This window comes from Betta splendens, chromosome 14 (assembly GCF_900634795.4).
Source record: "Betta splendens chromosome 14, fBetSpl5.4, whole genome shotgun sequence".
In the NCBI taxonomy this organism is placed as follows: domain Eukaryota; kingdom Metazoa; phylum Chordata; class Actinopteri; order Anabantiformes; family Osphronemidae; genus Betta; species Betta splendens.
The window spans coordinates 11,186,818-11,211,752 of NC_040894.2; the positions used below are offsets into that span (position 1 = coordinate 11,186,818).

At 51.0% G+C, this 24,935-nt stretch overlaps 2 protein-coding genes across 3 annotated transcripts; both read left to right on the forward strand.

The window, feature by feature from the left end:
- Positions 1-1,965: 1,965 nt before the first annotated feature.
- On the forward strand, positions 1,966-8,822 carry LOC114869969 (protein INSYN2B-like). Of its 2 annotated transcripts, none has more exons than XM_029174530.3 (4): positions 1,966-2,388; positions 3,669-6,368; positions 7,250-7,324; positions 8,133-8,822. In XM_029174530.3, the coding sequence occupies exons 2-4, from the start codon at positions 3,739-3,741 to the stop codon at positions 8,344-8,346; spliced, it is 2,919 nt and encodes a 972-aa protein (XP_029030363.1). In that variant the 5' UTR covers positions 1,966-2,388; positions 3,669-3,738; the 3' UTR covers positions 8,347-8,822. The 2 variants fall into 2 exon arrangements, with proteins under 2 accessions (XP_029030363.1, XP_029030364.1); XM_029174531.3 differs by having other exon boundaries at positions 8,074-8,274.
- A 191-nt stretch (positions 8,823-9,013) lies between these two features.
- hrh2b (histamine receptor H2b) lies at positions 9,014-17,703 on the forward strand. The gene is made up of 4 exons (XM_029173660.3): positions 9,014-14,127; positions 14,485-14,531; positions 15,428-16,126; positions 16,203-17,703. Exons 3-4 carry the CDS (start codon positions 15,509-15,511, stop codon positions 16,620-16,622), a joined length of 1,038 nt encoding a protein of 345 aa, XP_029029493.1. The 5' UTR covers positions 9,014-14,127; positions 14,485-14,531; positions 15,428-15,508; the 3' UTR covers positions 16,623-17,703.
- Positions 17,704-24,935: the final 7,232 nt, after the last annotated feature.

The following is a 24,935-nucleotide window of genomic DNA, read 5'->3' on the forward strand; positions in this document are numbered from 1 at the left end:
AGGGAGCAGCTCAGGGAGATCTGTGGACTGGTTCTTTACACAACACTGACTCGTTGGCTCATCGAAGTGATGCACCAGTTAGTCCAAAAATACTCTAATCAGTCCAGGCAGCCAGATCCGATTCTGAAACTTCTGAATTCAGTTCAGCCGCCAGAGGGACAGCGACCAATACAACTGAACGGAGAGGAGATGGGAGCAATTAGGGGAAGTGGATGATCCGTCTTCCATGCAGATGACCTCAATATAAGAATGAAACAAGCACTTCACAATGGGATAAAAGGATTGAGGATGAGGCCTATCAATGACCCACTGACCTAAAGGTGGGGGGTCAGCAACACGTCACTACTTTAAGGTCTGTGGTACTTTAGCACATTAATGTGGCCTAACAGTCTGCTTATCAGTGCAGCACGGGCCCCATCTGGCTGCGGATGCAGGAAATCATGCATTCACGCCCTGTCTCCTTCGGAGTTCATGTCTCTCCAGCAACACTGACACCTAGTGGCGGAAGCTTGAACTGGCAAACGTCCCACATGGTCATTCCTTAGTCTGTTAGAGTGAAATTAACTCAAGATCCTAAGGTATATTGTTAAATACATAAAAATATGTCAGGTGCTTTTCAGTGGATTCCCTTCATGTTACAGTAGATTGTGGTTAGTGTTATTAGAGCAGCTCCTGACTCATTGTTTGTCTGGTTTCACCATTTACACTTATAATAATAAAAATATTTATGCACCTCATTACCAACTATTTGACTCCCATGTTGGGAGGAATAAATGGAAAACACACAAAACTCTTACAGTGACAGCACAACTTTTGTGCCTCGCTCCAACGGCACCATTACAGTGGCGTGTAATCACCTTCAGGCTGTGGGACGATTTTCTGTTCTCAAAGTCAGCTTCATCCTCCCCAGGGCTGCCGTGATGGAATATTAGTGCAATCTACTGAACACAGCACACGCAGGCATCTCTGAAGGCGCTCATTCCATTGCAGAGGCACTGGTTTCATTACTGCGAAATGCTGTTAAATCACCATTCACTATTTGAGATCCTCAAAGTAAACAGCAAATAGTGTGGTAATAATATGAACATAGTTTATAACACATAAGGCCTGGACCACAGTGTGATGAGCCTATATGTGCTATTTACTGACATAGAACCATTAGATGGATGATTGAATTTTCCATGAACTCCAGGTCATAAAGGTTTAATAAACACTGTTTCCACTGTTTTCCTCTTTCCACAAACATAATTATTCATTTGTGTTTTTCTCTCTTCTATGGAGCAGATCTTTGCCTTTCCTTCTATAGATTATTGTCATTATGTAGCATTTCATTTCAAAAGCAATAACAGATCAAAATTATTTGGCGAAAGAACCGTCATCAGTTCTACGTGTAATATAATTACAACTGTATCAGTGTAGATTAGTTGTGATTGGACTGTGGATCGTTTTAGGTGTTTTATATGCTGCTGGGTATCTTGAATATACAGCGGGATTAAGGTGAGGTGAGGTGTGGACTGAAGAGGAAAGCAGCATCCTGTATCTTTACCAGATGAGTCATTGTCTGCTTTCACATTACAGTCATTTACAGGGATGGTCACTTCTTTAGTTCTAGACATGCTCAGACCCTTCTCAAACTGACAAACTGACAGTTTATTTTGTTGTATTTCACTTAGTTTAGTTACTCATTATCTAGACTAATGATGGATTAATAAAATTGCGAGAATTAGTTTTATTAAATGTTCTGACCGTCACACACTAATACAACTATGTCCACATGTACACTTGCTCCACTGTCCCTGTAAATGCATTTCCCTGCTTTTTAACTTGCATGGTAATTTACACACAGTCCCTACCCCACTGATGCAAGTCACTTCCTCTCTCTCTCTCTCTCTCTCTCTCTCTCTCTCTCTCTCTCTCTCTCTCTCTCTCTCTCTCTCTCTCTCTATTCCTCCACCCAGCTGTAGATCAGCATGCATGAATTCTGGGAAGGAGGCTAGTGGCAGATATAAGAGAGGGAGAGAGGAGGTGAGGGAACGAGAACGAGAGAGGAAGAGGAGGAGGAGGAGGCAGCACACTGTAGCATATTGCTGGGTGGTGAACATGGAGTGAGCGTGGACGCAGCAGGATCATAACAAGAGGAGGACGGGATACAATGAGGACACAGCTTGCTTTTCATGCCTGATCAATAAAAGGTGCATTAGTTGGGAGTCTGAGCCTCACAATACATGACTTAATTAGCAGCATTGCTTTGCAGCAGCAGCTCCTGTGAGTTTGAAATCCACCACAGGCATTGAAAACATGAAGACAAAGTTACTCTGGTGAACTGGACTCTGACATTTGGGCTCAAGGAAACAAGGCATCTTGCAGCAGGACTGAACAGATAATCAGGTATGTTTGCTATGATTACTATTGAGAAGCAGACGTTGGGCAGAAGCAGAAGCAGAAGCAGAAGCCAGAAACTGCTACTGAAGTTCTACGTACGCGACAGTGCAGGAATGTTTTGATTCCTCCATCACAGACAAGCGTATGAAGAGACATCACAGCAGGAGCTGTTCAAGGCAGGACAGGTGTCACTTAGTGTTACACACTTACAGCCGACATAGGTCACTTGACATGTGATGACAGGACAACCACGGTAATAGTCGCCACAGGTAGATGTGACTAAATGCTCTTTTTGCAAATTTGACATCCTGGGTGGCAGACGGCTGGAGAGGAGGAAGAGGAGGAGGAGGAAGAGGAGGAAGGGAGCCTTGTCAAAACGTGTTTGCATGACATTTCTGTCATAAATCAACACTTGTAAACACACACACACATGCGCGCACACGCACACACATACACACACACACACACACACACACACACACACACACACACACACACACACACACACACACACACACACACACACACACACAGACACACACAGACACACAGGGTACTTTTCTGCATAATAATGCAGCGCCTGTTCATATATTTCATCCACCTGCTGTTGACTGCTGAGCTGTTGTTGCGTAAATCATCAAAATGACCTCATGCATACACAAGAAAAGTGTCACATTCAAATTCATGGACACACACACACACACACACACACACACACACACACACACACACACACACACACACACACACACACACACACACACACACACACACACACACACACACACACACACCCCTCCGGTGAAAGGGTGTTCCACTTAAATGCACACAGATGAACTTAATGAAGTCCACCCTGTAGCATTAGTGTTTACGTTGCGCCCTCCTCTCACTGAGGTGAGGGGGACATGGAGGAACACCACAGCGAGAGAGAGAGAGAGAGAGACATCACAGCAGCAGCAGCTGTGAATTATTCTGTCTGCTGTCAGGTTCCGTGCAATATGTTCCAAACGCTCCTCTTTCCACCTTTTCTTATTATCGGCATTAACGCGCTGTCGCTGTGCTTCTCAGCCACTCACTCCACAGTGTTTGCAAGCCGGAGCGTGTTTCTTCCTGTATCATCTCAAATCTGCAAGTGATTCCTGACAGCTCCTTAGCCTTTGTTTCTGCAGCACTGGAGCAATTCCTCCTCTCGGTTGCTCCCACTTGTCCTGCTTACTCATGGCTTTTCTGTCACGGCACCAACTCAAGTGCCCCTCACTGTAAACTTGTTCGTCTCTTACTTTTAGATGGACGTAATGGTGTGGAAACGCTGCCGCTCTCGCGAATCATCGGACTTTTGAGTCAGTCAGGCACGTAATGGGGAGGCGAGCGGCTGACGTAACGACCCCGGTTCCCGTTCTGGGCGTCCCTGCCCTGGTCGGAGTGCACGCTTGGAAGGCAACAGGAGGAGACAGAAGCGGAGGAGCCCTGCTGCACACGTGGGGGCTTCATTGCAGCATTGGTGTTCAGACGTCCCCGGGGATAAGCAGACCCCCCGCGCAGCTAAGTGATACGCCATCCTCTCCGTCAGAGAGCATTACTCCAACCTCCAGCGGCTACGTGAGCAGGGAAACGGAGTACGGCCAGATATTACTGCTAACCAACACTGACAGGGACAAAAGGGCTCCTCTGAAAGCGAAAAGTGGCGAGTCCAGAAGCAAAAAGGAGGTGACGTTCAAAGCGCTGGGAGGTGAGGCCCCTGTGGATGTGGCCTGCAGTCGGAGGAGCATCAGTGGGACCTTCTGCTACGCCAGGGCAATCAAGACCAACCCACATGTCGCTGGGAGCGGAAAGAATGCCCGACCCAGATTAAAAGCGTACATCAACGGCAGCGTGGTCGACTCGGAGGCCATCGGCGGCATCAGCGTCGACGACGGCGAAGCCGAGCCGGCGAAGGGTCCGACCTTTGGCGGCGGGAGCCGCGTCGGGCAGCGAGGTCATGACGCCCGGCCTCTCGTGGTGCCGCAGGTACCGTGCGGCCACTGCGGCGGCAGACAGACCGTGGTCGGAAGCCCCTGCGCGGACGCTAGCTTGCACGTCGACGGAAACAGGACCCTCGAGCGCCGGAACGAGGACGCCGGCTTCAGGAAGCACCCGGGCGGCCCGGTGCCCTGTAGAGGACCCGCGGCCGCCTCCTCGGGCCCACGTGCTGCTGGTGAAGCGCCACCCGTCCAGCCCGCTGCCCTCCCCCCCAAATGGGTCACAGTCACCAGAGCCACCATCGAAACCACGCAAGCCGCCGCCGGCATGAGGCTGTTCGCGGGCGGTAAGATCCCTCGACCCACAAGCCTCACGCTGACTCCACAGACGCCCACAGCCGCCAGGCCCAACGGGCCACAGTCACTCACGTTGCCCCTTAGGGCGTCCTCACTACAAAGCTCGTACTCGCCCAGAAACGCAAGGAGTGAAGGGAAAACTGGAGTGACAGCTCAACATGAAAGGATGCACACGATGTACAGAAGCCAAGTGAACATATTGCCCAATGGAACGAGTTTGAAATGCCCCACATCCTGTGAAGAGGCCGAAGCCTCAGACCCCACTCACGCATCAGAAGCTACTACACAAGCGTCACCTGCTGGTCCACAAGTGAAGCTGTCCTCAAAAGTCAAGGTTTCCCCAAGCGGGTTCCCGACATTCGCCATCAAAACACCTCAACACACGAGTTCGCCCCAACTCAGCGCCACGGCTCCTCAAAGCACTTTGAATCCTCCCGCTTCGTCACTGCACGCCAGCATCCCACGTGATGCTAAATCGGACGCTCAGATTCGCCAAATTCAGCCGCACTCCTCACTTTCCGACCCTTCCCTCCACGTGACCGCAGCAGCTGTTATCGCGGCGCCCACTTCAACCACGGCCCCAAACTCTAGAGCTAAGTTGCCCGCGATTACCCCCCTCTCCTCCACATCTGCATGTTCCAGCGCTGCCTATGGCTCCTCCACAGGTCTGAAGAGTGAACCAGCCACTGTCCGCTCCTCGCCAGCAGCCCCGACAGGCAACCAAACTGATGCCTGCGGATCAAGGGCGGCTTCGCTTCAGTCGGCAGAAACGCGGCAGCGAGTGCTCGGCCGCAATGCACGGGACGTCAGGGTTGAATCTGGTGTTTACAATGAGGTGAGAAACTCCAACGCATCGTCAAAAATCCACGACGCGAGGGCCCATGGCCTAAAGTCAAAATTTCCTCCCGATGCTGAATCAGATACTGATAAAAGCAAATGTAATGGTAATCTAATCAATGAATTAGTTGTGTATGAGCCACAAGACCGTGGAAATTCAAATCTATCACAGGTCACTAACCTTCAGAATTACATTTCCCTAATGAAGTCAGGCAGCTCGTGTCTACGGGGTTGCATAAACACAGAACAACAAAGGCAAGCACATTATCAAGGATACACAGAAATGGAACGCGAGGGACACTGTGGTCCGTGCCCACCAGTGAAAACAGCCCAGGAGACCGAGTTAAAAACAGCACAGTTCGCCTCGGGTAAATCAGCCCGACATGCAAATATTAAGCTTAAATCCGATGCAGATAAACAGACGCATCCCAATTACTCATCACCCTCCACCGTAGCGCGGACGAACTGCACGAAGTCGTCGCCAGCCGACGCTAACGTGCACGTTGACGCCGCCGCCCACTGTGATTCCAACGCACCGCCAGCACCGATCCAACGCCTCAGAGCACCTTCCACTCGCACAGGCCCAGAATGTAGGCCCACGCCCGTCGCCCGGGCGCGCTCGGAGCTCGGCCCCGCCCCCCCGTGGCTTCCGGCTCACTCCCACCCAGCTGGTGCGGCCCTGCTGCTGCCTCCCTCCCCGCAGTGCTGCAGATCAGCGGCCCTGCACCAGAGGCTGGAGACGGTGGAGGCCAGCCTGGCGGCCAACAAGGCCAGGATCACTACTCTGCTGAACATCATCCACGACCTGGAGACGTGCCACGCTCCCGCCAGCGGGTGAGAGGCTTCACATGCATGTTCACATGTAATGTGAGGATGCTTGCTTCGTTGTTGTGCAAACAATAACTCATTTAATTTGCTATTTAATTGCAAAATGTGTGCACGATAAAACATTTAAACCTATAACTGAGCATCTAGCGCTAAAACTGAAGGGTCAGCTACAACTTGTAAATGATTAATATACTGCTCTGAGTCCTCTACAGGGTCAGCACCAGAACATGTCCTCCAGAATTAATGGTAACGCTGATCTTTGGCTTTCCAGAGAGTGATCACTTGCATTTACTGGCGCCACTCGCTCGCTTTGTGATTCATGGGAAACCTCAGCATGCACAGTATTATACTGTAGTATCTAAACCATCGTTTTCCTAGGTTAAAAGAAATGATGTGAAAGATTAACATATGTCAAATTTATAACAGTCAACAATGTAGCAGGAAGGAAAAGCACTAATTAAAGAGAATCTTCCAGTTAGATGTTGTGAAACTAATTTCATGGTGTGAGACGACCTGTAACGCTACTGCAAACACGTCTGTGCAGTGTGACAGGAGCCGGCGAGGGCATTCCAAGGGGGCACGTCTCAGATAGATTTAGCCACATAACTCTTCTGGGACAAATAACAGGAATTAAAACAGCCTCCTGGAAATATGTCTCCGTCAATCAATCTCTTCCACCGCGGTGCGCTAATAAGTCGTGACTGCCTCTGAGGTTATGTTTAAGAATAACTCCTATAATCAGCTGATGTCTGACATAAAGCATGTCACGCGTCCCGTGGCTGCCACCAGTAGCCCTAATGAATATCACTCAACGCGTGGGCGTGAGAGGATGCGAGATTTGAAAGCCTATATTTAATACATGCAAATGGCTTTTTTGTTTATTCCAGTCGACGAGGCTGCGAAACGGGACAGGACCTCAAGAACTGCTCCACCTGCCAGAAGACGGCGTGCATCGTCTACAGGTGAGATCGGCCTCCAGCCCAAATGACATGAACAAATACAAGCTGAGCCGCGGCTGGACGGGTTCAAAGTGGAGACTTCATCTAGCGTTGCAGGAACACAGTTCAGCAAAGCGCCGCGCACCGAGAGTTAATGACCTAATGCACGGGCGGCGCACCAAGAGGAAAGCCGGGCGCCGCTCAGTTGTTTCTCACTCAGAGGACGGGAGAGATTACGTTCATCTCCTGAGCAGACTGTAAATCACTTTGGAATAAGTGTCAAACTTAATTGCTTAAACGCTTGATTCAGTGTATTTTTACTATGTAATACATTCATCAAGAGGTAAAACTGACACAACCTGGCAAAAAAGGATGTAGGAGGAGATAAAGATGTCACAATATATAGTCTGAAAAGTGATTAACACATTCACACAGTGGTACCTTAACTATGACGGCGAAGGGGTCTGTTGAGCTGAGAAGCTTCACTCTCCGGCTTTGGACTGGGTTTGCATCCATTAGCTGTGCTGTTGCATCAGCTGGGGGCAGAAGAAAAATAACAATTCTAATTATGACAGAAACACAGCACACGGATGGGAGGCTGAGGCGTCATCAGCTTTTGGAAAAAGGCTCAGCAAAGCAGAACCCAAAGCGTCTTTATCGGGAAAAAGTCAAAACATCCCTCTTGATCCACTTATCTTCCGAACCTCGTTTGCATGACAACAATGTTGTTGGCTGATACAGGGTTTTTTTTTGTTGGTTTTGTTGTCCTAAAGTCTGAATATAGAAGGAGGCGTTCAGCACCGGTGTTAATCTTGCGTCTCTGCCCGTCCAGCGTGGAGTATGACTTCAGGCAGCAGGAGAGGCGCTTCCTGGAGGTCCTGAACCAAGCGAGAGGAGCCGACGCCTACCCCGCCCACCTGCCCCCCCCGCTGAGCGCCGGCCTGCTCCGGACCCTCGTCAGGAACGTGACCAAGTCCAAAGGCAGGAGCAAAAAGCTGTGCAAGGCCCTGTTCCGGTGGCTGCCCAGGAAAATCCAGCAACAATAATAATAAAATAATCCGCCTCAACAATAGGTCTTTGTGTTCCAACACCCCCCCCCCCCCCCCCCCCCTCCGCCACCCCCCCACCACCCGCCAATAGAAGGACAGCGTTATGAATTAGGCTCCTGCCCAGTAGAGTTCCACCGTCCTGCACACTGTCAAAGCTCATAAGCTGGATTTTGTACTAGAATTCACCTCTGACTTTTGTGACCTTCAGTTGCAGTTGTATCATCCTTAGGGATTTTTTTATATTTGACTTCATAAGGTTTTCGTTGTTTTGTTGTTGCTTGAAATCTGTGGGTGACCGCAGCCCCAGACGTTTAGGTCTAGTTTTACATATAAGACTCTGTTCTCTTATTATTATCAGTGCACTGTGAGCTTAAACGGACCCGCTTCTTCTAAGACTCTACTGTACCTGTAACACAACAGACCCTTTTGGATGCAATACTTTTGAACTGCGACAATAAAAAGCGTTTCCTGACCGCCTCGTCTGCACATTTGTTAAGTCTCCAGGCAGGAAGCCTCGGTGCATCTACACCTTTCTGCAACCGCAAGCTGTCTACGCGCGAGCGGAAAATAGAGACACATTCATTATAATTTTGCCAATTGTGCTGATGGTCTCCAAATCCCCGAACAATCTGAACCTCATAAAGGCTCCGCGGTAAAACAATGACAAAAGGCTGCAACGAAGCATGAGTCCCAGTCATACAGTCATTCATGCAGCCGTGGAAAAGTTGTCTGTGGCAACATGAAACGAAACTGTGCCGGCGGCTCGACCGAGGCTTTTATAAGTGATCAGTGCGGGAGAGTTTTGGATAAAAGCTTGTGAGCAAAGAACATAAACAGCGAGTGCTTCAGCAGTGGGCCAAGATATTACACTCGTAGCAGAAGGTACTTAGAAGCTTTAATTGAAATGCCTCTAGAAGAAATAATAGCGAAGGAAAATGAAATTCTTGCAACGATGTTACTTGAGGGAGACGTGGGCTCGTAGCAATCTATGCCTTATTACGGCCTTATGAAAGAAGAAGTGTTTGTGTGCAGCACTGCTCCACCAGCAAAGTGCATTTATCAACTGTAAGTGATACGTTTCCCCACTGGAAATAATAACAATTCATGCAGAGCTGCAGTGTTAATGAGCGTTCGTAAATGCCCCGCTGCAGCTCATATACTGTGCGTAAGCAGCTCCGGCCCCGTACGTCTCCGCATTAGAATCAGTTTACAGCACAATTTGTGGTTCAGTTCATCCAGTTATCAGAGGAACAGTTGATTTCAAATGATGCTCATCCGATAATTTGTCTTTTGTGCGAAAGAGGCTCCTTCAGAAAGCTTAAATCCTAACATTGCAACAACACTGCATCAGATCTTATAACGTGTCAGTGAAGTAAAGCATAAAGAAAGCATCACTTCAATGTGTTGTGCAGGACGTGATGGTTAAAGACATTTCAGACATAAGAAGAGCAGTTTTCTGTGTCTCGTGGTGTGTAATCACAGCAACCTGATTCTTTGGAAATGTTATATCTGGGCATAAACTGCTTAGAACTGAGAAAATGTCCCTAATTAACAGCACCTTGAACCATTGAGTCCCTGAGCTCGTGTGATGGTGCAGAGAAAATTGGCTTCAGTAAGTAAACGTTGTTTGTCTTCTTTCTTCAAGTATTATTCATCTCAATTTCCTGTCTCCCTAAGTGTGCGCTTGCCTCCATATGAGCTGAAATCAATGACATCATCGCTATGAAGTGCAAGTCGGGCCTCGTCGCCGACCGAGGAGCAACAGCGGCCAGTTGAAGACCATCACTCACCGTTTTGTGACATTTCACATATTAGCTCTGACTGGAAGGTGAGCGAGCGGCGGGCGCTGCCAACGCCGCTGAAAAGTTACACTCTGCAGCCCTCAGCCACTTTCAGCTCATTATTTTGGTTCACTGGTCCGTCTGGTTGAGGTCCAGTGACTCTCGCCAGCCCCGGCATATGAAAGGCATGGGCCGCTGCCAGCTCTCAGCCTCAGAAACAGATCCACGGCGCTTTTGCAGCAAGGAAAGGCTGAAAAACCAGGCTAAAGGGCGAACGCTGCACATGACAGCGTCACACGGCTAATCTGTTAGCATTAGCAGTTAGGTGGAACCATCCGAAATGTTTGTGGTGGCTGCGATGAGGTCATGTTCTGATGCTGTTTAGAGCTGGATCAGATGATCAGTGGTTATAATAATGAGCATGTTCTGCTTTATTTAGGCAGCTGAGTAGCATGTTTTTGCATTTCTGCCCCACCGTGAGCCGTGATTCATGCGAACGTTTAATCCGGTGCAACGTCTTCGTCACCTGCCAACAGCAGCGGGTCTGACACAGCTTTAAAAGGTGGAGCTGGACGAAGCGGGACGCTGTGAGTTTCCCATCACGCGTGAGTGTGTGTTGTGCTGTGTCTGCTCCATGTGACACACTTTCTCATTTCCACTGCAGTGTTTTTCTCCGAGGGCACCCTGCTGTGCACCGACAGGCATTCAGGCCGAACTTCTGTGCAAACTGGCCTGATACGTCTCTCTCCACTAATAATGAAAATGTGCACAGCTTTCACGCCTTATTGTTTAAATTTTAATATCAGCTCGACAACGTTGTCGGTATAATTGCTTTGTCTCGCATTGTCTCCGTTGTGTTTACTCTGTCGCTTTTAACTGTTCCTATTAAATTTGTCCAGTTGCTGCTCTGTGACATTAATATTAGCCATTACACGCTGATGCCTTTTAAAGGTGGTCAATACAGTAAAAGGGCCGCGTTTGTGGCGCTAATTAAATTTCAACCGTGCGGTCTCCGTGTAAACAGCGGCTTCATCTGCTGCTCTCGGAGTCTGGTATTTTTCCAAATAAGCTCCATCCTCCTGCGCTGTCACTTCCACTGACAAATGTCTTCATCATGCCAAGCAGAGAGAAGCTCATATTTAAGCTTTTATAGAGTTCAGTTTCCTCCACTGAAGGCAAGATGGAAATTGTGCTTATTTAAGACGCCTGGATGCCTAAGGGCTGTAGAAATAAGGTTACATACTGTATGACCAACCTTAACCCCCAGCGTGGTTTATTTAATAATGTATTGTCTGTGTCTCTATACCCAAACATGAAGACAGCTACTGATGCATACACACAGACAGAGTTTGTGCCCTTTTATTTTCACCAAGTGCCAACAACCGCATTTCAGGTCACTTGTAATCCAGTTCCAGTTGTTTGCATCAGCTTGTCTAATTATTATGCAGCCTCTTTTCTGCTTTTATTTCCACCAAATATATAAATAACACATTCTTCCCTATTTTGCCTTTCGTATACGCACGTGTCCGTGCCAGTTTGATTCACAGACGGAGCTAATGACTCATCCTGACGTGACGGCCCGCTGGCAGTGTTCCTTTGGGGACAGAAAGAGGTGAAAGAGGGCAGGGATTTGGGGTTTACTCCCACTCCTCCTCTCAGGGTTGAACGTCCTTCCGAGGGGCTTTAGAGAAGCAGTAATCCACTGCGATGGGAGGGAGCGCTTCCCTGGGACACGTCGCACGGCCGACCGCCACGGAGGAGGAAGGAAGTCGGAATCGCTTTGCACACAACGAGGAGAGAATCACTCACACTCTCATTTGGCCTTGAACACGAATAATTCATAATAACGCACAAACACGCACTGTCGAATATAAACTAGCTGATTTTTTTAAATGGGAGACCATGCGTTTAACAGGGGAAAGGGTGCTGCTGGAGTGAGTGACAGGACAGATGTCAGAACACAGAGCATGACGACCACCACAGCATTTGCACCACCAGATGGTGGTGGTGTAACCTTTGTGATCCAAGGCTAGGAACACTGACCTTTGCTTCCTCCAGCAAATTTTCAGGAGGATGATGATCTTGTGTGTTGCCAGTTCAGCAACAAACATGTGAGATCTGGGGAATTCTCAATTCTCCAGTTACATCATCTTTCTGGGTTCCTGGGGATGATGGAATTACTCTTGTTCAATAACTTAAAAGTAGCTCCTCTCAAGATATTCAAGTGTTTACCGTGTTTACTTAAGGATGTCTTAATTTACCTTAATCTATTTATTGCTTAAAACCGATAACAATTGTAAGAAGTCGTCTTTTTTTGCCGTCGCCATGTACTGAACTGTACAGCACTTGGGTCAGCAGACTAACGTGCTGAACTAATACTACTGTTCCATACAGTATCTCCGGTGTCTAACGTCAGCAGGTTAATAATGTGCGTGCAAGCATGTGCTTGTGTTGACGCTAGCTTTACATAAATGCTAACATCGACATAACAAAACCCTGGATCACACAGAGCTGCTATTGGATCATGGGTAAAACGAGAAGAATGGGGTGAAATCTTTTAATTAACAAACCTTAGTTGCAAAGAAACACGTTACATGACTAATTTTACCACAGATGATAAAATACGATAGTGTGGAAGCGACAGTCTGAAATATTTTCCACTGACAGAGTCTCGTTATTTGATTTTAAAGACGGCTTTAATGTTGGAAGACAGCGTTGGTTTGGTGCAGCAACACAGAGCGGGTCAGATCTGCGGCCTTGAAAATGTGAGAAACAGCTTGTTAGTCAGAAACATCACTTCAGGCACGCTCACATCTCGTTATAACAAGGGGATTGACAGTCAACACAGCAGTGAGGTCGTTGTGATTTCCTTCATTTATGGAGACTGTTCAAAATTACATAAATATGTAATATGACAATGACGTTTGTAAGAAATGTATTTTCACTAACTATTAGGAAACATTTTTTATCCTCTTGTTTATCCTCTTGTCTTGTTTATAATTTTATTATCGAGTCAGACTCATTCTGTTCACTTTACGCAGAAGGGCTACAGGTATATTTGAAGAAAGCATCTCTAGTTGTAGTAATTAATAAATGAAGTCACAATTACATTTTAAAAAGTGGTGAGAAATAATAATAATAATAAGAATAAGAATAAGAGAATATTAAAAAAACATGAGCACACTGACTTCAGTTAACATTTTCTCTCAATCATAGTTGAGTTCCATTAAACCTCTGTCTGTGTCCGTACGTGTCCAGCAGGTGGCAGAACAGAGTTGTTTATTAGAATTAGAAGGTACAGACTACTGTATTTATTCACTACCTATTTTGTGGATGGGTTGACTTTGAATACATTTTATTTATTTTATATTTTATTTATAGTAATATACAAATTACAAATTAAAAAATTGGCCTCAAACAAAACATTCTTTAGGTTGTTGTTTGAAAAAGATATTGTCTGGTGTGGCTCAGTGAGTGTCTATATAACCCTGATGCCCTGAACCAGAGAAATGATCCTAGCTGATTTATGTTGTCAATATGACATTAATAAGACATTGAGCGTGACATCGCCCCAGTGAAAACTGATTTGGACCCATAATTGTCACCAAGCAATGAGTGAGTGTTATGCTATAGTGTGTGTGTGTGTGTGTGTGTGTGTGTGTGTGTGTGTGTGTGTGTGTGTGTGTGTGTGTGTGTGTGTGTGTGTGTGTGTGTGCGACACATGTTGAAAGCCATTTTAAAAACTAAAACAACACTGACAAGCCTCATAGGCCAACTGTGACACACAGAGATTAATAATTCCATTACTTGGCTCCAGGTGCCAGTTTTCCCATAAGGACAGAAACAGGGGAGAGCGAGGAAGAGAGGGAGGGGACAAAACAGAGAGAAGAGACAGAGGTTGTACACCAAGGCAGGGCCAGACCAGAGACTGCTCATGATGTGGGACCGGGGTGAGATGTGAGATGGGTTCTGACAGATATTAAGGACAAAGCATGAGGTAAGTCACTGATTATTCTTACCGCATGTATGTTTCATTTGAAGCAAATAGACACTGCATAACCCATTAGGATTAACAGTGATAGGGTCATTGCAAGTGATGTTGGTCAGGAAATATTTGTGTTCCAACAGTAGGACTTTGTTTCCTAATGTCCTAAAGCTCTAAAGGTTCATTGATCATTAATTATATCCTACTTAAGATAAGATATTTTAAACATTTGTGTATCACGATTATTTTCAGATTTAGCACAAAAAGCCTTTTATGATCTTACGACTTGTTTTGAACACAGTTATACTGTATGTAATTAAATAATCTGATTATGGTTCTTCCCTTTTCCTTTGTTGTGTGGTTCCACAGGGTCGGCATAGGAGGACGATAATACACCTGCACTATAAATCCTCCTTGTATGTCACTTTGTCAAATTTACCACTCTGTTATTAGCAGTTTTATTTTCCCCTTGTTGTTGAATAACTAGCACGTGGTTGTATACGTTACTATTACCCTCTGACTTATCTGTCACCTGCCAAACTTAATTTACTTCATGACGCAGGGACTATGTTACATTTCGTTTGTCTGTCAAACAGAACATATTGTGTTGTGATCTACATGCTATGGACAGCTGGTAAATATGCACCACATATTAAAAATACGAGATACGATGTGTCACGTCCAATAGTACTAATTCATAACTTTCAGCACTTAATCTAACAAAAACAAAGTCATCATGGAAACAGGAAGTGTTATCACTGAGGCCAGTCTGTTGACAATAGCAGGAGCATTAAAACCTTGAAAACAGTCCACTAACAATTATTAGCTTAATTAATAAAGATACAAAGGATTTACTTTGCAGCCAGTTGGGCACTGGATGGAAAAAGAGGATGGAAGCGGGTCATGAACAGATCGGTGCAGATATAAAGGGAAGATCTTGAAAAAACGTACACATAAACAGTACGTTTGGAATTATTTACTTTATTTCTTCGACTGTGACAGTTTTACGATTGCAGGGACCTGACAGTAAAATACAATGAGGTGCAGCCCTGCTTTAATGAAGGGCTTCTCGTCTTTACGGCCACCAGCTGTTTCATACGTGTAGACTTAAACTACGTCAAGGCCAGCTATTGTGTTTACATGTACTGTTCCAGGCGTGCGGTATTGTTTTTGTACTCATGATGGATCATCTGTGTAATACACACACTCTTAGATGAGTTGTCATAGCAACTGTGATGATACAGGAAGTGTAAAATCGGTGTTTTTGGTTTAACAGTGGTTCTTCTTGTCTTTTTTCATGTGCTCAATTCAGCCCCTTTGACAGTGATAAACTTGAAGCTACAGTGTGACGTGAAGGGCATCCAGTGGTGATTGAGGCTGTTTGGACCCCATAATGTGCACCGCCCTCCGCTGGCTGGTGCTGGTGCCCTTCATCGCTCTCACCATCGGCGGCAACGTGATGGTGTGCCTGGCCGTGTGGCTCAGCCGCCGGCTGCGGCGCGTCGCCAACTGCTTCGTGGTGTCGCTGGCCGTGACCGACCTCCTGCTGGGCCTCCTGGTGCTGCCCCTCTCCGCCGCCGTGGAGCTGCGGGGCCAGAGGTGGCCCCTGGGAGGAGCCCTGTGCAACGCGTACGTCTCGCTGGACGCCATGCTGTGCACGGCCTCCATCGTGACCCTGCTGGCCATCAGCGCCGACCGCTACCTGGCCATTTCGGCGCCGCTCAGCTACTGTCGGCGGGTCACGCCTGCGAGGGCGGCCGCGGCCCTCGTCGCCATCTGGGCCTGGTCGCTGGCTGTGTCCTTCGTGCCGATCCACCTGGGCTGGAACACGGCAGACTACAGCGTGCAGCACCTGGACTGGGCCACGGGGGCTGAGGAGGAGGAGGGACGCTACTGTCACTTTGAATGGAATAACAACTACGTTCTCATTTACGCCTTCGGCCTGTTTTACCTGCCTCTGCTGCTTATGTGCGGAATGTACCTTCGAATCTTCAGAGTGGCGCGAGAGCAGGTCGGCGCTCGTTATCATTAGAACGCTTGAATCAGAACTCCTTCACCGATTGATTTATCATTGCTCGTGCCTGCAGGTGCACCGCATCCGTGCTGCCACTCCGTCCTTTGCTCGCAGGGCGTCGACTTCGGCCGTGGCCCGTGAGCACAAGGCCACCGTGACCCTGGCGGCCGTCCTGGGGGCCTTCGTCCTCTGCTGGTTTCCCTACTTCACCTACCTCACCTACACGGGCGTGAAGGAAGAGACAGCGCCCCCCGACACGCTGTCCTCTGTGGTCCTGTGGCTGGGCTATTTTAACTCCACCCTCAACCCCATCCTGTACCCGGCCTTCAACAGAGATTTCCGCCGGGCCTACGCAGAACTGCTCCGCTGCAGAGGTCTGTGTGACAGGAAAACACAGCGTGGGCGTGTACCTGTGCAGAAACAGCTGACCTTCGCTAAGGGACAAACGTCTGCGAGTCAGAGTGAGGAAAGCAAACAAGGGGGGAAACTCTGACTCTGGTGAAATGCTGTGAATGTGATGGACTATATTGATTGGCAGCAAAATAACAATAAGCTCATAATGACAACTGCCCACTAACGCTGTTGTATCATGTTATAACTTTCTAAATATTATATATATATATATATATCATATATATACACAACAGAATGTGTGCTAAACTGAACAAACGGCATAGAGTTTATTTACATTTTACATTTCCAGCCTTAGTGACAAACTGTGTGGGCTGAGAGTGGCTCTAATTGAACCTGAATAAACATTCATCCAATGACAGAGGAGGAGATCTCTTCACAAAAAAAAATCCTCCTGTCACCCACTCACCCTGTTAGGACAAGGAGTGGAGGGGTGGATGAGGCCTGAAAGAGCCACGCATCACATGGAAGTAATTGCGATATTAACTCTGCTCTATCAATTTTACCTTTATATACAGTGAAGGTGTTCCAAAGAACGTCTGGCTAAGCCCGTGGTCTCTTATAAATACGCACGTACAAGAAGCTGCATGCAAATCAACAGACCGTGTTCTGTTCTAATCAAATGTGCCTCCACTAGATGGCAGCAAAAACAGCTGTTCATTAAAACCAATACTCCTGACAACATGCTTCCTTCCTCCCTGTGGCATGAAGCGATGGGGTCAGGCAACAGGGCAAACAGCAGGTCTGCTCTGGTTGATGGTGCAGTTAAACATCCTGATGACAGTTCGACAGATTCGTTTACTGCTTGTTGGTGAACGTGTGCTGGTGGTTGGTGTTTGTGAAGTCGCATGTCCACAGACTGCATGTACCTGTGACTGTAGCCAGACTGTTATTGTATGTAATCCTATGCGTGTCTCTCATTTCAGATAAAGATAATATTTTATTAGTTACATCACATGCAGCTCATTTAATCTTCTTTGTTTGCATTAATACTTTTACTTCCTTTAATTAAAGATTGACAATACTCATCCATGTAGGTAATTGCTACATTGTTATTATTTTTAACCAGTTGAGTTTATTAAAAACTGTGGACAGATGATCATCATTTTAGGCTTTTTGCACCCTTACTGGCACCTTTTTACCTTTTCAGGGTTCCAGCCATTCATCAGTGTTGTGTATTTAAAGGAATAAAGTTCTGAAAAGCCGTTGTTGTGTCAGGTTTTCGTTCTTGGTTTTATTTTGAAAGGGCTCTTCTGTTTTCGATCCCAGTTTCCTGTTTTATTTTGGTAGTCTCCCGGTCTCTGTTTTGTGTTCTAGCTTCACTTCCGGGTTATGTCACGTCACAGCTGTTCTTGTTTCACCCGGTCATTATTCACACCTGCACGTCATCAGTAATCGAGTCCCGTTGTATTTAACCACCACCTGTGTCCTTAGTTCCCTGCCAGATTGTTGTGTTTCTTCAGTGTCCCAGTTTCATCAGCGTATTCGAGTTCCATGAGTGTATGTATGTTTCATCGCCTGACCCTGGACTGCTACTGACCGTGAGTTTGTCTCATCCCTGCCTGTCCTTTTGCTGAGCCTCTTTGTGTACGAACCCTGCCTGGACATTGGACTCGAGATTGCCTGCTCCCCTTGTTACTGCTTTAAACCCTCCCGTGTATGACCTGGACCGTTTGACCGTGCTTTGGAAAATAAACTTCCTTTTGATCATAACCCTGCCTCCGTGCTGCGCATGTGGGTCCTTTCATTGCCGCCCCCTGACAGAACAATCTGGCCAAACTTGGACCCAGCCAGCACTTAGCCTCCGGTCAGGTCAGTGACTGTTTTTCCTTGTTTTTTTTACGGCGAGTATAACTCTCCCGCGGAAGTATGGAGTTTACCTGCGCCGAGCTACCCAGCGACCTACATGTTTATTTCGAGATCCTCGCGGAGGATTACCGACGGGCTAGTAACCCGAAGGACCAGCGCTGCGCCGTGGAGGTGGCGATATTGACGCTGGAGGACGATGACACCGCGTTAGATCACCCCAGTGTTCGTCGCCTCTATGAGCGATTGTGCGCGAAGTCTGACGAGCTAAGCGACGCGCTCTGCACCACGCCAGCGCCGGTCGCACCGCCGATGGTTTCGGTTTCCTCTTCCCCGCCCCGTCGGATCGTCGTGCCTGCACCAACCTGCCCAGCTCCCTGGTTGTTTCCCTGGGAGGATTTCCTGCTCTCACGCGGTCCTCAGTCTCCAGTTCAGCCGCGCGCTGCTCGGTCTCCAGTTCAGCCGCGCGCTGCTCAGTCTCCAGTTCAGCCGCGCGCCGCTCAGTCTCCAGTCCAGCCGCGCGCCGCTCAGTCTCCAGTCCAGCCGCGCGCCGCTCAGTCTCCAGTCCAGCCGCGCGCCGCTCAGTCTCCAGTCCAGCCGTGTTTTGCCCAGTCTCCAGCTCAGTCGTGTTTAGCCCAGTCTCCAGCTCAGTCGTGTTTAGCCCAGTCTCCAGCTCAGTCGTGTTTAGCCCAGTCTCCAGCTCAGTCGTGTTTAGCCCAGTCTCCAGCTCAGTCGCGTGCTGCCCAGTCCCCAGTTCAGCCGCGTGCTGCCCAGTCCCCAGTTCAGCCGCGTGCTGCCCAGTCCCCAGTCCAGCCGAGCCCCGTTCAGTCTCCAGTCCAGCCGAGCCCCGTTCAGTCTCCAGTCCAGCCGAGCCCCGTTCAGTCTCCAGTCCAGCCGAGCCCCGTTCAGTCTCCAGTCCAGCCGAGCCCCGTTCAGTCTCCAGCCCAGCCGAGCCCAGCCCAGGTCTCAGTCCAGCCGAGCCCAGCCCAGGTCTCAGTCCAGCCGAGCCCAGCCCAGGTCTCAGTCCAGTCGAGCCCAGCCCAGGTCTCAGTCCAGTCGAGCCCAGCCCAGGTCTCAGTCCAGTCGAGCCCAGTCCAGGTCTCAGTCCAGTCGAGCCCAGTCCAGGTCTCAGTCCAGTCGAGCCCAGTCCAGGTTTCAGTCCAGTCCAGTCGGCCCCAGTTCAGTCGAGCCCCGCTCCAGTCGAGCCCAGTCCAGGTTTCAGTCCAGTCGAGCCCAGTCCAGGCCCCAGTTCAGTCGAGCCCAGTCCAGGCCCCAGTTCAGTCGAGTCCTGTTCCGGCCCCAGTTCAGTCGAGTCCTGTTCCGGCCCCAGTTCAGTCGAGTCCTGTTCCGGCCCCAGTTCAGTCGAGTCCTGTTCCGGCCCCAGTTCAGTCGAGTCCTGTTCCGGCCCCAGTTCAGTCGAGTCCTGTTCCGGCCCCAGTTCAGTCGAGTCGCGTTCCGGCCCCAGTTCAGTCCAGTCGCGTTCCGGCCCCAGTTCAGTCCAGTCACGCGCAGGTCTTGTCCCAGCCAGAGGGCACCACCTGTCGCACAGGTGCTATGCACGCCCAATCAGGCCCGACGTCTCCCCCGTCGAGCTCGGCAGCTGTAAGATGTCATGCCAGCTCCGGAGGGGACGCCGTTCCAGTCCCTGTCGGCCATGTTGCGGCCGTTCCAGTCCCTGTCGGCCATGTTGCGGCCGTTCCAGTCGGCCATGTTGCGGCCGTTCCAGTCGGCCATGTTGCGGCCGTTCCAGTCGGCCATGTTGCGGCCGTTCCAGTCGGCCATGTTGCGGCCGTTCCAGTCGGCCATGTTGCGGCCGTTCCTGTCGGCCATGTTGCGGCCGTTCCAGTCCCTGTCGGCCATGTTGCGGCCGTTCCAGTCCCTGTCGGCCATGTTGCGGCCGTTCCAGTCCCTGTCGGCCATGTTGCGGCCGTTCCAGTCGGCCATGTTGCGGCCGTTCCAGCCGGCCGTGTTGCGGCCGTTCCTGTCGGCCGTGTTGCGGCCGTTCCTGTCGGCCGTGTTGCGGCCGTTCCTGTCGGCCATGTTGCGGCCGTTCTAGTCCCTGTTCCTGTTCCTGTCGGCCAAGTAGAGGTCGTTCCTGTCGGCCAAGTAGAGGTCGTTCCTGTCGGCCAAGTAGAGGTCGTTCCTGTCGGCCAAGTAGAGGTCGTTCCTGTCGGCCAAGTAGAGGTCGTTCCTGTCGGCCAAGTAGAGGTCGTTCCTGTCGGCCAAGTAGAGGTCGTTCCTGTCGGCCAAGTAGAGGTCGTTCCTGTCGGCCAAGTAGAGGTCGTTCCTGTCAGCCAAGTAGAGGTCGTTCCTGTCCCTGTCGGCCAAGCTGAGGTCGTTCCTGTCGGCCAAGCTGAGGTCGTTCCTGTCGGCCAAGCTGAGGTCGTTCCTGTCGGCCAAGTAGATGCCGTTCCTGTCGGCCAAGTAGAGGTCGTTCCTGTCCCTGTCGGCCAAGCTGAGGTCGTTCCTGTCGGCCAAGCTGAGGTCGTTCCTGTCGGCCAAGCTGAGGTCGTTCCTGTCGGCCAAGTAGATGCCGTTCCTGTCGGCCAAGTAGATGCCGTTCCTGTCGGCCAAGTAGATGCCGTTCCTGTCGGCCAAGTAGATGCCGTTCCTGTCGGCCAAGTAGATGCCGTTCCTGTCCCTGTAGGCCAAGTAGAGGTCGTTCCTGTCCCTGTCGGCCAAGCTGAGGTCGTTCCTGTCGGCCAAGTAGATGCCGTTCCTGTCGGCCAAGTAGAGGTCGTTCCTGTCCCTGTCGGCCAAGCTGAGGTCGTTCCTGTCGGCCAAGTAGATGCCGTTCCTGTCGGCCAAGTAGATGCCGTTCCTGTCGGCCAAGTAGAGGTCGTTCCTGTCGGCCAAGTAGATGCCGTTCCTGTCCCTGTAGGCCAAGTTGAGGGCGTTCCCGTAGGCCAAATTGAGGGCGTTCCCGTAGGCCAAGTTGAGGGCGTTCCCGTAGGCCAAGCTGAGGGCGTTCCCGTAGGCCAAGCTGAGGGCGTTCCCGTAGGCCAAGCTGAGGGCGTTCCCGTAGGCCAAGTTGAGGGCGTTTCCGTAGGCCAAGTTGAGGGCGTTCCCGTAGGCCAAGTAGAGGTCGCCCCAGGCCCCGTTCCTGTCGGCCCGAGAGAGGTCGTTCCAGTCCCTCTCACCCTCGGAGCCGCAGCGCCCGCCGGCCTCCAGGAGGAGGCAGCGCCTGCTGCAGTTCCTGCGCACCTCCAGGAGGAGGTCGCGCCAGCTGCAGCCCCTGCGCACCTCCAGGAGGAGGTCGCGCCAGCTGCAGCCCCTGCGCACCTCCAGGAGGAGGTCGCGCCAGCTGCAGTTCCCGCGCACCTCCAGGAGGAGGTCGCGCCAGCTGCAGTTCCCGCGCACCTCCAGGAGGAGGTCGCGCCAGCTGCAGTTCCCGCGCACCTCCAGGAGGAGGTCGCGCCAGCTGCAGTTCCCGCGCACCTCCAGGAGGAGGTCGCGCCAGTTGCAGTTCCCGCGCACCTCCAGGAGGAGGTCGCGCCAGCTGCAGACCCCGCGCACCTCCAGGAGGAGGTCGCGCCAGCTGCAGTTCCCGCGCACCTCCAGGAGGAGGTCGCGCCAGCGGCAGTTCCCGCGCACCTCCAGGAGGGGGTCGCGCCAGCGGCAGTCCCGGCGGACCTCCAGGAGGGGGTCGCGCCAGCCGCAGTCCCGGCGGACCTCCAGGAGGGGGTCGCGCCAGCGGCAGTCCCGGCGGACCCCCAGGAGGGGGTCGCGCCCGTCGCAGTCCCGGCGGACCTCCAGGGGGGGGTCGCGCCCGTCGCAGTCCCGGCGGACCTCCAGGGGGGGGTCGCGCCCGTCGCAGTCCCGGCGGACCTCCAGGAGGGGGTCGCGCCCGTCGCAGTCCCGGCGGACCTCCAGGAGGGGGTCGCGCCCGTCGTAGTTCCTGTCGACCCCCAGGAGGGGGTCGCGCCCGTCGCAGTCCCGGCGGACCTCCAGGGGGGGGTCGCGCCCGTCGCAGTCCCGGCGGACCTCCAGGAGGGGGTCGCGCCCGTCGCAGTCCCGGCGGACCTCCAGGAGGGGGTCGCGCCCGTCGTAGTTCCTGTCGACCCCCAGGAGGGGGTCGTGCCCGTCGCAGTCCCGGCGGACCTCCAGGAGGGGGTCGTTCCCGTCGCAGCTCCCGCTGCACCGGCATCGGTCCCTGGCGGCTCGGCCCCGGCCGCACCTGCATCTGGTCCTGGCGGCTCGGCTCCGGCCGCACCTGCATCGGTTCCTGGCGGCTCGGCTCCGGCCGCACCTGCATCTGTTCCTGGCCGTCCGCCTCGACTCCGCCACCGCCACGGCCGTTCGCCTGGGGTGAGTCCCCGCCTGCCACGACGATGGCGAAGCCTCTGCCGTCGTCGTCCGCCGCGACCCTGGGACCCCCGGAGCATCTCCGTCGGGGAGGGGGCTGGGCTCAGCCCTGCTCTCCCGGACCTCGCCAGCCGTCGTGGTGGACTCTCCTGCCACCACCCTCGTGAGGAACTCCTGGACTCTGTTCTCCCTGTCATGGACTTTCGGTTTTGGTTCTGTGGACTCTTGTTTTGACCCTCCTCCGGTCCTCCCTCCACCCACCCTGCTTGTCTGCCTGGAAGGGGAGGGATTCAGTCCCTCCTCCTGTGTCCACCCTCCGCCCGCCCTGGTTCGGGGGGGGGGCTTCCGTGGGCGCCGTGGAAGACGCCCTAGAGGGAGGGGTACTGTCAGGTTTTCGTTCTTGGTTTTATTTTGAAAGGACTCTTCTGTTTTCGATCCCAGTTTCCTGTTTTATTTTGGTAGTCTCCCGGTCTCTGTTTTGTGTTCTAGCTTCACTTCCGGGTTATGTCACGTCACAGCTGTTCTTGTTTCACCCGGTCATTATTCACACCTGCACGTCATCAGTAATCGAGTCCCGTTGTATTTAACCACCACCTGTGTCCTTAGTTCCCTGCCAGATTGTTGTGTTTCTTCAGTGTCCCAGTTTCATCAGCGTATTCGAGTTCCATGAGTGTATGTATGTTTCATCGCCTGACCCTGGACTGCTACTGACCGTGAGTTTGTCTCATCCCTGCCTGTACTTTTGCTGAGCCTCTTTGTGTACGAACCCTGCCTGGACATTGGACTCGAGATTGCCTGCTCCCCTTGTTACTGCTTTAAACCCTCCCGTGTATGACCTGGACCGTTTGACCGTGCTTTGGAAAATAAACTTCCTTTTGATCATAACCCTGCCTCCGTGCTGCGCATGTGGGTCCTTTCATTGCCGCCCCCTGACATGTTGCAGCTAAACGACGCTGCCACGTTCGTGGGTGTGAGCGGGAGCTCGCTCGTGGGTTCAGGGAAATAGCGAGAAGCAGCTGCTGGCTGAGCCTCACGCAGCTCCGCGGCGCCGTCTGTCCCATCTGCCCCTGATCAGGAGCAGGTCCGCCTGGGCCCGTCTGCATGAACGCATGAATGAATGAGTGAGTGAATGAATGATGGAGTTCATATTGAACATTGCCAACCAAACCTGATCCGCTCAATCAGGGAGCAGTATTTTGTAAAATCTAGGTGTTTCATCTCCATTTTAGCACAACCACAGATCATCCACGAGCTTTTTCCTCCTCCTCACGTCCGTTGGCTCACAGACACGTCAGCGTATCTGCCAGCCTGATTTCAAAACGACTTTGGCGCTGCCAAGCGTGAGACTGCGTGGAGGCAAACTTTTCCCCGTCCTCTCCTACTTTGCAGCAGCTTGATATTACACTTCCCCGCGCGCACACTTTGGGAGCCGTGCTTTTAGGGATGTGACTCATGTTGGTGGGTGGCACGGGCTCCGCGTTGTGCTGGCAATGAGGGGCTCCATAAATAACCCGACGGCGCCACAGGGAGAAGAGACGGGATGAGGACCGATGCATCCAGGATGCACGGCCGTGAATAGACCCCAGGAGACAGACATGCTCACAGAAAACTGAGCCCTACTGTAACTCGCCCTTTAACTGGGCGTAATGTTCCTTTAGAGGCAATCTTTTAACCTAACAAGCATCTTCTCTGGTCCGACATCTGAGTCATTACCGTTTCTATTAGTATTTTTAAAATGAAAACGGAAACATCTAAAATCATTTTAACACTTGAAAGTGAACTTAGTTTGTGTGTCTGTGCAGTGTTGGCAGCACTAACACATTTCACCTCCTCCACAGCAGAGACACAAATAAAGCCTCTTAAAGCAGAATGCACCTGTAAAAAAAAATCATATTTTAGCTTGGAGTTTGATTCCTTTTTAACTTCATGGTTCGTCATTTACTGGTAATTCCTTGCGTGTGCGCTGCTGTTTTCGCTGAGCAAAGTGCTGCAGGGACCTGAGCAGAAACGCGTGGACCCGCCGCGTCGTGTCACGGAACCCGCGGTCCCTGTGACATTTAGCACAGAGAACCGGGACGGGAACCTCCCAAAACGTCACGGCCCTGTGTTTCACTGTAGGCAGCTACAGACTGTGAGCCTTGAACACGGAGGGGCAGGAAGCACTGCGTCATGCTCCGCCTCAGCGTTTCCCCGCTTCACTGGAGTGAGACACACGAAGCGAACTGCAGCCTTACGTAACCTGTTCTAGGGTCATTTTGTGATGGAGCAGGTTGTGTGTCTGCTC

What these genes read in the sequence shown, in the direction of transcription:
- LOC114869969 (XM_029174530.3), top strand. Translation starts at nt 3,739, where the DNA reads ATGGGGAGGCGAGCGGCTGACGTAACGACCCCGGTTCCCGTTCTGGGC. An exon ending in TGCCACGCTCCCGCCAGCGG is followed by an intron (nt 6,369 to 7,249) that starts GTGAGAGGCTTC and finishes TGTTTATTCCAG; the next exon opens with TCGACGAGGCTGCGAAACGG. An exon ending in ACGGCGTGCATCGTCTACAG is followed by an intron (nt 7,325 to 8,132) that starts GTGAGATCGGCC and finishes CTGCCCGTCCAG; the next exon opens with CGTGGAGTATGACTTCAGGC.
- hrh2b (XM_029173660.3), top strand. Translation starts at nt 15,509, where the DNA reads ATGTGCACCGCCCTCCGCTGGCTGGTGCTGGTGCCCTTCATCGCTCTC. An exon ending in TCAGAGTGGCGCGAGAGCAG is followed by an intron (nt 16,127 to 16,202) that starts GTCGGCGCTCGT and finishes TCGTGCCTGCAG; the next exon opens with GTGCACCGCATCCGTGCTGC.